Source organism: Macrobrachium rosenbergii, chromosome 19, assembly GCF_040412425.1.
Source record: "Macrobrachium rosenbergii isolate ZJJX-2024 chromosome 19, ASM4041242v1, whole genome shotgun sequence".
NCBI classification, from domain to species: Eukaryota; Metazoa; Arthropoda; class Malacostraca; order Decapoda; family Palaemonidae; genus Macrobrachium; species Macrobrachium rosenbergii.
Genome location: NC_089759.1, coordinates 37,736,479 through 37,751,656, shown reverse-complemented (window position 1 = coordinate 37,751,656; position 15,178 = coordinate 37,736,479). Strand labels below are relative to the sequence as shown.

The following is a 15,178-nucleotide window of genomic DNA, read 5'->3' as shown; positions in this document are numbered from 1 at the left end:
TGAGGAAATGGATTAAAATCAAATAATAAGTTAGATGAATCCAGCGTATATGTTTTACTCCCTTTTTGCGACGCATCGTATCTTTTTGCTTAATTGGAATTGCAACGGCAACAGCCATCAATGGGTCCGCGGGGAAACGTGAAAAGGAGAGCTTTTGATATTTTCTCTACTCCAGCTCCATTCGCTGAGTGTTCGCACAGTCGGAGCTGAGTTGCTATTAACAAACATCAACTGAAAGGAATTAAGGAATTTCATAGTGTGAAGAATAAAGGTATATTAAGCATGTGCATCCATTTTTCCCGTCGAAGTCCATTTTAACTACAGCCCACAAGTTTAAAGTCATTCGGATTCAGTGTTATAATAAAGAATAAATCCTACTAGCAACTTTTTTCTAACGTTGCATAAGAACAAAGACCAATGACGTGGAAACGCTTTCCTGCCACCCAGTCTGCTCTTAACTGAACTCGCCTTTATATTATCAACTTATCGGTCGTCTCCCGACTGTGAATGACATGAATATTATTTTGAAAATATTATTAAGTGATAACTTGCTCTCGCCTTTATTACTTTGCAGATGAAAATCATTCCGTTTTACAGAAAGTGCTTTCTCTTCAGGGAAAGAGAAGAGAAATGAAATTAGTAGTTAGGCTCTTCAAGTTTCATAATCTGATGAGTAATCTTTCATAAGTACACAATTGTGATCAGATTAACAAGATCAGTGTACACAGAGTAATCTTTTTTCTGAAAGGGCAATCTAGTTCAACGCAAGACAGATATTTACATAATGAGTTGAATTGACCCTTTACGAGAAAAAGTTACTTTTTCGTCTTTTACTTCTGGACAAGTAATTAGCACCCTTGATCATTTTCCTTTTTAATGGGAAATCGATTATCTAAGCCCGTTCCGAGAGAAGAAAGCTTCATAACCAGAAGGAAAATGCATAAATGAATACAGAACAAGAGAGACTATAAGTACATTTGGCATTTATAAATTTGCTGCCCTAATTTATAATTGAGCTTACGCTGGAAAGGATACCAGACTTATCAAGAAGGAAATTAAGTTATTTAATTCATTTTTAAGTATTCGCAAGGCTTTAACAGATGTATTTGTTACATACACTGCGTATTACAGTAAGCTCATTTCGAATCCTACTTGCTTGTAATAAGTTGATTATCTCCGCCAGGGGTTCTCAATCTTTTTTATAGTGATGGCACCCTAACTAATGTAATCATTACCGTGGCATCCCTTCTTTACCATCCCACCATATCGCATGAATTAACTTCTTATTTAAGGAATATATACATATACTGTATGTGTGTGTGTTAATATATTGGAATAGACACACTGGTAATCATTTTATGAAGACTTCTGGAAACTTTTTTTTTTTTTTTTTTTTTTTTTTACAAATGTTCATTGAAATTCATGACAATCTTGCGGCACCCTGAGGCACTGTCAGTGGCACCCCAGGGTTCCACGGCACCCAGTTTGGGAATCAATGATCTACGCTCTCTTCGGCTTACCGTCGTAAAATTACTGCGGACTTATAATACTTGGTTTCTAAAAACAAAAAGGAGATATCCATAAGTCACTGAGATCAGACAATATACTAAACATAGCTTTATATTTTATATATATATATATATATATATATATATATATATATATATATATATATATAAAAGGACATACATATGTGCGTGCGTGTGCAGAAACTCTAAGGGATTACTAAAGAAAGAAATCATTTTCATTTACGTCTGCTGTTTGTGATCTTCCCATCAACGTCAGGGGATGTATACCCAGTCCACAAAAGACTGAAGCTGAGTCGGTTTTAATTATAAATATCTGTCCTCGTGAAACATATAGCCGTTGAAGTAGTTGTGCGTTTGCTCTACTCCTGGTGAGATTAGCCATGTCGGGTGCGATCAGATTTGGAATGGCTACTACCAAGACAACGAGGTGCCTTTAACAGTATTTATATACCGTATGTGTGTGTATATATATGTACATATGTATATATATGTATAGTGTGTATATATATAAATATATATATATATATGTATATATACATATATATACATATAGATAAGAATGGCCTTTGGTCGAAAAAGTTTTTGATTTGAGAGAATCAGTAGTCCGGGCGACACGCACCTTTTTCTAGCCCGAGCTCGAAGAAAGCACGAGAATGGAGTCAAGAGAACTATATAAAAGAATTTAAAAAATCACTTTCGCCAAAAAAAATAAAAATAAAAATAACAGCTCGCTTGTCTTTACATCTCCGAGATTCCGTTTGCATAATTTTCACGATCACGGAAACGCATTCATCTCCCGGTATCACAGGAGTCAAATTCACATCGAGAAGAAGATAAATGAAGAGAGAAATCTGTTTTCTTCAAAAGGCTCGGCAATTTGAAGTTCAGGGAGGGAGGAAGTTGCGACATCGAGTGGTTGCAAATGTCCAAGGAGGTTGCGCAATCATAGGAAATGTTGCGAAATTCTAATCATGGCGGGTGAAATGGAAGCTTGATAGCAAGTTACGAAATCAGTCTTTAATCGCCCGGAAAAACACTCAAGAAATAGTTGATATTTCCGTGAATTTCATGGCAGTGGAGAGTTATGAGTCTTAAGCGTTAGATGTATATTGTATCTTATTTTCTATATTACAGAGAAAACATTTTTTTTTTAGTTATAAAGGATTACATACTCTGAATCGACGAAGATATATGAAGACAAAAACCGTTAGGTATATTTATGTTATTAAATTTTGGATAAGTATATCTTTAAGTTGCCTTATATTGTCTACAAAACGTAAAATATTTTTGAATAATAAAAAGTAAAATTAATCAAAGGAAACCATTGAATATTTCCATAATGATGCTGTCTCAGTAAAGAAACATTTAATTTACATTACCATGAGTTAACGATGTTAGCTTAAACTTGAAATAATAAAAGGAACGGCATATCGATGCACAAAATGGACTTCCATTAAATTGACTACGTTTTCCGAATTATTGCAATTCTTACTTATTAGAAATTCCAAGTGACTTATGAAGCGTATTCAAAATCTTCACATTTCCAGTAAAGAGAAATCTCTAATGATATTTTGAATACTCATAAAATCTATCTATCTATATGTGTGTATGTATGTATGTATGTATATATATGTATGTATATATATATATATATATATATATATATATATATATATATATATATATATATATATATATATATGTATATATACGCACTCAATTTTGAGAGGCCCAAAAGCTTATGTACGTACACTCAGCATCAAGATACCTACACGAAAAAGTGTTCTCTTCTGGAATAATAATCCTGACTCCAAATATATATATATATATATATATATATATATATATATATATATATATATATATATATATATATATATATAATGTATGTATATATACACACTCAATTTTTGAGAGGCCCAAAAGCGTATGTACGTACTACACTCAGCATCAAGATACCTACACGAACCTCCCAAAAAAGCGCTCTCTTCTGGAATAGAAATCCCGACTCCAAAAATAGGCGAGTCAAGCGAAAATATCAGAAAAGGCAGGAAGGAGAGATACACCTTCTGAAAGAGAGAAATGACACGGAGGTGAAATGAGTGACAGCGAAAGCGACAGGAGGAAATAAAAGCGACTGAATTGAGAGATCAATTACCTGTATATTGATGGAGGGGCTTTCACTGGGCGCAAAAGGTTCCAACATTTATTTTTGCCTTTTTGAATTGTCTGACTCTGGGGGATTTGTTCTTCTCTCCTCGTGTGAGATAAACCTCAGATGCGTAAAAGCTTTTATTTTTTTTTTTCTTGGAGAGAAAAAGAAAATAAAATGATTTGTCTGTGCGAAATCTTCTGGGGAAAACTATTGCAAAGGTAATTTTATGAGTGTAACGAAATTGTTTCCTTTACGAGAATATATATATATATATATATATATATATATATATATATATATATATATATATATATATATATATATATATATATGTGTGTGTGTGTATATATATATATATATATATATATATATATATATATATATATATATATATATATATATATATATATATATATACATATATACATATACATATATATATATATATATATATATATATATATATATATATATATATGTATATATACAGTATATTAACTTTATCACATACACAATTGTTCTGTGCAATAGTAGAATTACTAAAAGGACCTCATTCAAACTGGATGGTATCTAATGGAGTATTTATTCAGAAAAAGTTACAAGCTTTCTTGGACGAACAGTCCACATTATCAAGTATCCGTACAGTGACCAGACGCGTAGTCCAACTGATCACTGTACGGCCACTTGATAATGTGGACAGTTTGTCCAAGAAAGTTTGTAACTTTTTCTGAATAAATACTCCATTAGATACCATCCAGTTTGAATGGGGTCCTTTCAGTAATATATATATATACATTTTTACATATATATAGATATATATGTGTGTATGTATGTTAGAATATGCTTCGGTTTCATCCTAAAACTCTCAATCCCTCTCAGCAACTTGTCTTCCTTAACTTGCATCCGTCCAGTGGTTCTTACAGAGCCTTTCTCTAAGTTAACGACTTCTTCCTTCTACTATCAAACTTCTCACATAACTATTACATAACAAATACCTGATCAATACTGCGCCTTTTTCGTCTAAACGCACACAAACACACTTTATAATACATATATATATACATATATATATATGTCAAGAACTAATTCTTCGCCAAGATGAAGCATATTCATCACCATCCACGCATGTGTATTAGCAGACTATATGCTTCTGTGACAAAATTACGCCAACTTTAAAAAATTACACACAACGAAATTACCACATTTTTTTCAGTGTTCATCTCAAGCCAAACATATCTTAATTATACCTTGTCAATAAAATACAAATTCTCAAGTCCCTTCCGGTATTACCATCATCACATCTAAGTACTTAGCCCATAAAAAATCACCATATATTGACAATTTCTATATTAGACCATTAAGACTTCTTCCTACACTTTCCCTCGGAAACGCCAAAGGAAATTGAAACGTGTTCGCTAACACTCACAGGAAACCCGAAAACGGTTGCAGCTCTCATTACGGCGTCTAAAATTACCATCGTGATAATAGTCTACTATTTATACAGCCAACGTACACTGTATCTTAATGACTTACGGATATTCTGCAACTGTTTGTCAATCTGACAACCTACCATCTAGGTTTTATGCGATAACGATCAAGTACCAGTCTTGAAAACGAAGTGATAATTAGGCGACTGAACGCTCCGTGGTTAACTGAAGTTGTGGGTATGCCCAGACCACACTTCGTCCGCGTAGACCTACTGACATGACTTTCGTCAGTTGTAATTGTTTTTTCGTTAATGTTGTGAAGACATTCTGTTAAATTCTGATCCGACTGAAAGTAGAGAGAGAGAGAGAGAGAGAGAGAGAGAGAGAGAGAGAGAGAGAGAGAGAGAGAGGGGCGGGTAGGGAAGAAGGCTACTGTTAGTACAGGTTCATTCTGTTAAATTCTGATCTGACTGAAAGGTAGAGAGAGAGAGAGAGAGAGAGAGAGAGAGAGAGAGAGAGAGAGAGAGAGAGAGAGAGAGAGAGAGAGAGGATTATTTGTCACTAATTTTAGACATGAAATTTTCATAAACGTTGGGAATAACTGGGACCCAAAGGGAAATATTAATACTTGTGTATATACCCTGGACAAGGACTGATCCCAACCTTTGTGTTTGTCACAGATGACAATCGCTTTATCCATTCCGCCCTTAAGAGAGCTATAAGGTTATTTCGATTTTGATGTAGACATTCCTCTTAGCTAATAAAAATCTAGATGAAAATGATTTAAGAATTCAATGCGCAGTTGAAAAGATCTTACCGGCTATGAAGTGTACCTGAAAACTGCATATTGTTTCGAAAGGTTCGTATTCAAGGTTCTTATTCATGAAAGGATTGAGACTTATCGTGAAGTAGATACACGCAAAAGCATCCATATACAGAACAATAAAAAAAAGAGCTCAGAGAGTTTCAAAATCATTAGTCAAAACCGTTTCCATGGCGATAGTTTGTTTACAGCGGACGACGTACTCTGTTGCGAAAAATAGGCTTTTAAGTTCATTCTAAACGTTACTCAGTTTCTATTTTTTCATTATGAACAGATGCAGCCCTTCAAAGCCAGCCAATTGTTACTGAAAGCTTTCTGTACAACTCGAAATATTTATCACAGGCTAAAGATTTTTGTTTTGTTATTGCTTGAAATGTCTATTGAATTAACTGGTTGAATAGTCCTCGAATAATGGACCTTGAACCTAAAGACAGAAAAAGATATAGATTTAATTGTTAATTGGGCATCTGTGATTCTTATCAAAAGAGAGCAAGAATTCCCCCATAAAGCGATAAACTAAAAGGCAAGTCCTTTGATAGGTTCTGCGTTTAAATCCCCTTGGCTTCAAGGGGAAAAATTTAACAATACTCACTGATTGGGATATTTTTTCCTTCGCTGGACTGCAATTCTATTTATCGGATGATTCGAAATTGTCTTTCTGCTTTTCCAAGAGTGACGCAAAAACCCTCGACTAATTACCCGTTAGAGAAATTTTTATGGTCCGAGTCAACGAAAAATGAAAACTTGCACAAAGCAAGTAAAAAACGTCCTGTTTCGTCTCACACTTAGTGTTGCGTTTGATGAAATGTCTGGCGGCTGAAGTCAACGAGATTTCGACACAAAGGAGCTAATATTGCTTCTCTTTCCCTCTCTCGCTCGTTATTGATTTGTGAGCCGTGCAGATTACCGACAAGTAAAAGGAAGAATTGGTTGGTATATCTGGAATCAGTAAACCTTGTAGTATTGACAGGTAAGTTCTGGTTTTCTAGTCTACTTTGTCAAGAAGACATTTAGTTGTGATGAAATCAAAGTGTATCAGCATATGTAAACAACATAGTATATTACTTGGTGCAAATGCAGGTATAAGTCGAAAAAATGACTTTTTAAAGTCATTGAGGACAGCGTGTTGGAAGAAATCAAAGAAAAGGCAGGAAATGTAGCCTAGAAAGTCGTGAATGCTTTCCAGAGATACTGAGACGATACGTCACTGATCTCTGAAAGAATGTGACTGAGGATGAAACTGAAAACAGGTGTGATCTAACACAAGATTGTGTAAGTTGGTAAAGACGAGGAAGGCAGAGCAATAAATGATATGGACGACTTGGTAGTCTTGCTCTAGTGCATAACGAATAACAGTACGATTAGAGAGGAGGTATGTCAAACAGTGGATGAAACAAGTTAGAAACTGTGTTTCATTCACAGGTTTTGGAAAAGAAAATTGTCCACGAAAGCAACGGTTGGAATGCATGAACGGATTGTTGAACAAGCCCTACTTTAGTGAGGAATGAACGCTGAATGTAAAGAAATGTACAAACGGTTGAAGCTGTTCATATGAAATGCTTATGTGGTATATGTACAGTACAAAAAAAATTTAAAACTGGAGTATTTTTTATTATGGAAAGTAATAATAACATTAGAGTAGGTGAATAAGTGGATTAAAGGTACAAAATGGTTTGGTAAGGTGGAAGAAATATCAAGCAACGTGTTGTTAAGAACATGTAATCAAGATGTGCTGGAGGAACTATCAGAGTAAAACTTGAAAAGTAGGGTGCTCAATGGTTTTGGAACTTGAGGAGCTAAATATCTATGAGAAATGAACACAAACAGTCACGTGCAAGTTTATCAGTTTTTTTGGCCTCTGAATGAGGAATTAATTGTACAGCATTACCAGCGGTTCTGTAAGAGGAAAAGTAAAATAATTCGATGAAATGTCGAAACTGTCTCACCTCAGTATGAAAGCCTTTCAGTCTAGTGAGGAGTGGATAGTCCTTCTTCGAGTCAAAGGCTAGCGGTTGACCTCCAGGGGTCAAGAGGGGGACGTTCCATCTCCCGGAAAACCTGGCAACGGGTGCCAACACGTAGCCGTCCACTGGTCCCAAGAACACATCTGGATTGAGAAAGAGAAAAAAAAAAGGACGTCACAGAGTGAATCTGAAACTTCAAACTTTGTTTTTGTTGGGCTCAAATCACTGAGACGCCGAACTACGGGATACCTGCCTATCCTATATATACTGCATGAAGTCATGTATTCTCAGGTGATCTAGGTGTTGATAGGTTTGTCAATGTGAAAATCGCATTGAAATATAATGATGGAAAGCGTAGCGTTAATAACCCCATAGGCAAGGCGTTGGAAGATGTGCCGAACGAACATTGAATTAGTAGTAGTTTTTCAGATTTTTTAATTTTTTATTTCTCATCGTCTATTGACCCAAGGTGACATAAAGAAGTCAACTCTCTTAAATGACCTCAGTTCCTTTATAACGCATTGGAAAGAGGTTTGTTAGCTAATTAATTACGTAATGTCAGTAAGTTTTAAGCTGCTAACTAGGCGCTGGGTTCTTTAGCTATGAACTGAAATAATATTATCACCGATAAAGCTTATCAAACTCACCTTGCAAAGTTCATGTAAGAGGAAAACTAATAACTATAAAGCTCTCCTTAAAGCGATTATTTTCTTGATATAAATACATTAATATTCAAAAGGCCGAAGCTAATCCTGGGTGAACACTGGAAGGATTTTTAAAATTGTGCATCTGATAATACAAAACTTGAAAATGTAAGGAATCAGATAAGTTCCCTTTGTCTAACCTGATTTACATTTTTGCATGCAAGAAGTTTTAATTAATTTTCATTAGCCAAAGTATTTATATAATACAACGATATCACAATAGTGGAGACGATGCTGAAGAAACAGACGTTGTTAATTAGTGATGCACTGAAAACTATTGCAGAAAGTGGCACTAGGGGGTACCTGAAATAAAGTGAGCTGTTTTACAGGGATATGTAGCAATGGTTGACGACATTACACAGTAGCAGACGAAATTCTCCCTAAACCAGAACTAATTAAATAGTAGAGAGTGTTCCCTGGCATTCATGATTTCCAGAGGAAATTCTGCCTTAGTGTTCAAGCCAGAAACAAGTGCCGGAAGTAACTAGTTGCAAAGGGAATAAAAAATGACACAGTTGACCCATGAATTGATTATACTGATGTTACGAGCAAGCTACACTTATATGTAGACTTCTGGTGTTAGAACAAAATGTGAAGGTAACTGCCTCTCCTTCGATGACTTTTAATAAAACGCAAAGTCAATTTTCCACAGTTGAGGAATTGTAGCGCTTACCTGGGCTCCAAAATCTCATGTCTTTTCTTTATAGCATTAAATTCGATCAGTGGACGAATTGCAGACCGCTCATTTATCTTCATATGGTTGGTATTGGTCTCACCCATACCTTATCAGGGCTATGAAAGTCAAAATTCCGATATGGTCAAAGCAACTTCCCTGTCATCTCTAATAGGCAGCGTAAGCCATCGATTTTTTTTAAAGCAGAATATTATCACCATTATTCGAGTAATGATAAAATTCTTTAGATGCTTTAACAATAAAATTTGTGTTTTTCTGACAGAGACAATGTAGACACGTTCTCTGGTAGACTGAATGAACTGGCGCTATCAATAAACTCTACTATGGAGAAGGAAAATGATTTAGCCTCAGTTTTTTGGGTCAGTTCAGACCACGAAGAATAAATACTTCTATTCTGCCATGTAGTCATCGTTAGGAAAGTAGGAAATTAAATACACTGATACTGTATGACACGCTGCACTGTGAACGGCAAGAAAGACATGAATACCAATAATCAAAAGAGAAACGAAACAAAAAAAGTCACTTGTATTGTACTGTAATAACCTTAAAGATTCCCTTTATTTGCCTAAAATCTATAATGTTAATGTCACAATTAGAAGTCATAACACAATGAAGAAAACGCTGATTTCAAACTCTCCCAACAGCACCAAAGGAGGTTTATACAAATCCCGTGTGATTCATATGACAAATTTCATGTTGGTAAAACAGTGAGCTCAATGAGAGAGAGAACTGAACAGCATAAAACGTGTCTAAAATAGGAAAAGAACGAGCGTTATTTCCGTTCACGCTAGAGATTATAACATTGCTACTATTTAATGTTGAAAATCTAGTCAATTCCAACAGCACATTAAAAAAATATATGTCAATTCCAACAGCACATTAAAAAAAATATATGTCAATTCCACAGGTTTTAAAAAGTGTAGTTAGGCCAGGTGCGAAGGAGACCAAAACAATATGCTTGTTATATTTTCCATTTTAACAAATAATCCAGATCTGGTGTCTGTGAACACATGATTTATTAATATCACTCCCTCTCTCTCTGTCAGAAAAACCTCCGACTCACCCTCGCAGGCGTAAACAGCCTTTTTTCTTTTTTCAATGTTTGCATGTTCGTATATACTGTGTTCTCAACCTATTGTGTATGTAATTTATCTTACTTTATGAGATCTGTCACACTTTTTATTATGGTTTTTCGCGTTTAAATTCTCCGAGTGCTGTCAAATACACATACATACACACACACACACACATATATATATATATATATATATATATAGAGAGAGAGAGAGAGAGAGAGAGAGAGAGAGAGAGAGAGAGAGAGAGAGAGAGAGAGAGAGAGATAGGTATGTATGCTTGTATATGAATGTATATTTGTGCACATGCATGTGTTCGATTCCGTAACGTATGCATGTATATGCATATTTATAGGTTTCTGGGAGAACTACAGGAATTTCATATTATCATTTATCGACTTTTTCAGTCTTCCTACTGCAGGACGGCCACAATGTCTGTGGGAGAGTATACCGTTTGAGGTTAAACTAAGCTACTCAGTCGCGGATAGGGTTGATATAATTACATATATGTATATATACACACATATCGATACATATATGTATGTATGTATATACTGTGTGTATATATATATATATATATATATATATATATATATATATATATATATATATATATATATATATGTGTGTGTATAAAAGTTAAGTATACCTTAGTTTAACCAGGCCACTGAGCTGATTAACAGCTCTCCTAGGGCTGGCCCGAAGGATTAGATATATGCATGTTTGTGTATATATGTATGTGTGTGTGTGTGCAATGCATAGATCTATCCATATACATAATAAAAGTGAATGTTTTTATACAAGTTTGGCTCCTATAGAAATCCAAACTGCTTGACAGACACGGACAAAACTTTGCACACGGCCTCTCTGTCACCCCAGAAAAGTTTTTAACCCAAAATCAGACCCCTGCCCCGTTACAGATATACAAACAAAAACAAAACAAATGAAATTTTCGTTTTTACGCCACCTTTTCCTTCAGTTTTCTGGGTTTATTCTCACTTTTCACCCGACGCTTCAGCTTTTCTTCTGGCGCTGCCAGAAGTATGATTAACCTACAACAATAAAAAAGTAATAGTATTACTGTAAATGAAATAAAATTTAAAGTATTCAGAACTGAATATTAATGAAAGAGACCAATAAATGTAAGAAGGTGAAGAATTAACAATAAGATTAAATGAATGGTAATAAAAGTAAGAAAAAAAATGGGTACAATTAACATAAAAGAAATGAAATGCAAAAATTAAAGTAATTAGAATTAAAAACGAAAAATAAAAATAGGCACACTAATCATATCAAATTAAAAAATTTAAAATGAAATGATAGTGTTTACGATAAAAAAATAACCTTGTAAAAAATTATAACACAAATTATAAAAACACAAAATAAAATAAAACATTACATGGCAATATACCAATTAACGAGCACTAATTATTCTAATAATGGTCTTTTAAAACCACAGGTTTTGAACTAGTGAAACTGCTCTGCGGTTTTCGGTGTCAAATGAAATCATGTAGATTTAATGCTATTTATAAATTAACTGAAAATAACCACAGCACTCGGTTTGCAGACGTATTTAAGGGAACTATTATATTCATTCCTTCTTTACTCTATGCGAAGAAAGTGGAACCAGCACCCCAATGAGATAACAAAAGAGAAAAATGAAAGAAGAATGACAATGAATATGAATCACATCTTAAGGAACCAACAGAGGAATCCTTCAAGAATGGAACTGTAGGAATCCTTCAAGAATGGAACCGTAGGGATCCTTCAAGAATGGAACTGTAGGAATCCTTCAAGAATGGAACTGCAGGAATCCTTCAAGAATGGAACTGTATGAATCCTTCAAGAATGGAACTGCAGGAATCCTTCAAGAATGGAACTGCAGGAATCCTTCAAGAATGGAACTGTAGGAATCCTTCAAGAATGGAACCGTAGGAATCCTTCAAGAATGGAACTGTAGGAATCCTTCAAGAATGGAACTGTAGGAATCCTCCAAGAATGGAACTGTAGGAATCCTTCAAGAATGGAACTGTAGGAATCCTTCAAGAATGGAACTGTAGGAATCCTTCAAGAATGGAACTGTAGGAATCCTTCAAGAATGGAACTGTAGGAATCCATAATACGGATGACGGCAGTGTCGTCGCGATGCACACGCATTGATGAGTCCTGTAGGCAGGCCATTATTAATCAACGTGCTGGCCAGAGACTGATAAATTACACGTTTAATTTCGGCCACGCTGCCATATTTTCTCCCGTAATTAATATTTACACTGAAAAATGTACACCGACATTTTCACCTTTCTTTTATTTTTTCCTAAGTGCTTGTCCAAGAACAAGTGTTTTTTCATTGAAACAAATGTTTGAAGTGAATTTCTGTAAATGAAAACCACAGAATTTGCATTTCAATTAAGTTTATAATTAGCTTTTAAAGTTAAAAGGGACGTTCGACATTATATACAGTATGTATGTATATATATATATACCGTATATATATATCCGTATATATATATATATATATATATATATATATATATATATATATATATATAGAGAGAGAGAGAGAGAGAGAGAGAGAGAGAGAGCGAGAGAGAGAGCGAGCGAGAGAGAGAGAGAGAGAGAGAGAGAGAGAGAGGGGACGTACGCAGTTGCTAAGACCTCGATCAAATCACCAAAAGTGGCAGAAACACAGAAATGTCGAAATCAGATGTATTTAATTAAACTCCACCGACATCTACTGTACATACAGTACCCTGTAATTTAATGTGTACCTATCTACTCAAGAATACAAAGTCCTGGATGCCCGAGCATGCGTGGTACCTACTGTAAACATCACAGGCAAACATACGTACTTGAGCATCATTATACAATGCAAATCTTTTTTCTCAAGGTAGTCCATGGTCGAATACATATCACAATCGCAATCACAAGCGGATGACATTATTAAGATCAACCAAAACGCAGAGAGAGAGAGAGAGAGAGAGAGAGAGAGAGAGAGCTAATATTCTGAAGCGACAGTTACGAAATCTTTCACCTACACGACACTGGGAGCAATTCACGTTAACTGTTGTCCTAAAGTGGCTCGTAAACCCTCGAATTCCCATGAAGCCTCTCCTCACACGGGTTAACAGCCTCTGTAACAAGGACCAACTCGCAGGAATTCCATATCTGTTAATCAGCTTTGACGTTCATCATTAGGCAATAAAACAACAAGTAAACAATGCGACGAAGTTCCTTCGGCGCAATCGAGCTTTTTGTACAGCGTATACTGATGTGTGAAACTCTCACCCACGGCCCATGAAACTCTTAGCCGTGGCCCAAGAAACTTTCAGCCACGGCCCGGTGGTGGCCTGTGTTGTTGGCACCTAAGTGTTTTCGGGGCATGCGTGAGCTTGTGGTGTCACTTCGTCTTTTCCTTTCTTGTGATCAGGTTGGCTTAAAATATTCTTTGGTCCTTTTTTTACTTTTATATATTTTTTTAATTTTAAAGAATGTAACTATCTAACTACTGTTTTTAATTTAGCTTTTATTTTCAATAAAGAGAATTAATATGGGTTTTTCAATTACGCAGACCGATGATGTGTTTAAGTAACACGAATCGTTTCCATCAATAAATATGCAACTGTTTTGTTGACTGTCCCTTCTTTGTGTGTGTGTATATATATATATATATATATATATATATATATATATATATATATATATATATATATATATATATATATATATATATATATATATATATATATATATATATATATATATATATATATATATATATATATATATATATATATATATATATATATATATTGTGTATAACTATTTGTATATGAATATAATTTCAAGGTTTTCTACTTAGCTCATTTTCGTAGGCCATTTATATACGTCTTTCCTACTGCAGCGCGCCCTTAGAGATTCGAGTATGAAGCCTTTGGCCAGAATAACATATTCTGTTCCAACGGGGTACCAATTCAACTTTCAGTCCCTCCCTCTCTCCAATTCACAAGCCAGTCTTCTCATATATGTCTGTCCTGTACATCTGGGCTATAGCTAGTCTGACTCTTCTTGAAGGTGATGATAAAAAGAAATTTTTTTTGTTTTCCTCTTGATTCACACCTTCATCGGTGAGGGAATGGTAATAATACTCTGGGAACTTTGATTTAATCTACAAGATCCTCATTCAATGAACCCTGAAACGTGACGTACGAAATTTCTGTAATTTTGCTTTTAACTCCTATTTCTCATTTTAAAGGACACTTGTCGCCAGTAACATATTTTGGAAAGAGCTCGTTCTCTTGAATCCAAAAAGCGTTGAACTTCTTTGTGTAAATTTTAGCAAATGATTATAGAGAGAAAATTTGTTGAAGTATCTACAGTACATCAGGCAAAGAAGTACATAACAGTTTTGAGAAAATTGAATATTAAATGGAAAAGGCAACCATAAATTTCAAACCTCCACAACGGTGTTTTACATACTGCCTACATACAGTATGTTATTTGCTCGGTAGGCCCGAGTTCGAGTCTCCGGCCGGCTGATGAAGAGTTAGAGGAATTTATTTGTGGTGATAGAAATTCATTTCTCGCTATAATGTGGTTCGGATTCCACAATAAGCTGCAGGTCCCGTTGCTAAGTAACCAGTTGGTTCTTAGCCACGTAAAATAAGTCTAATCCTTCGGGCCAGCCCTAGGAGAGCTGTTAATCAGCTCAGTGGTCAGGTAAAACTAAGGTATACTTAACTTTTTTTCGCAAACACAAGGAAACGATTGGCTCCAGTACCCAAATACTACGTCACACAACAGTCACACAGT

At 35.0% G+C, this 15,178-nt stretch overlaps 1 protein-coding gene across 2 annotated transcripts in view; it reads right to left on the bottom strand.

The window, feature by feature from the left end:
* Positions 1–15,178, bottom strand: part of LOC136848862 (atrial natriuretic peptide receptor 1-like) — a 454,893-nt gene that overhangs the window by 222,067 nt on the left and 217,648 nt on the right. For both annotated transcript variants that reach the window (XM_067121689.1, XM_067121690.1), the window contains exon 3: positions 7,881–8,041. In XM_067121689.1, the coding sequence (XP_066977790.1) occupies positions 7,881–8,041 (161 nt within the window). The remainder of the gene's footprint in view (positions 1–7,880; positions 8,042–15,178) is intronic.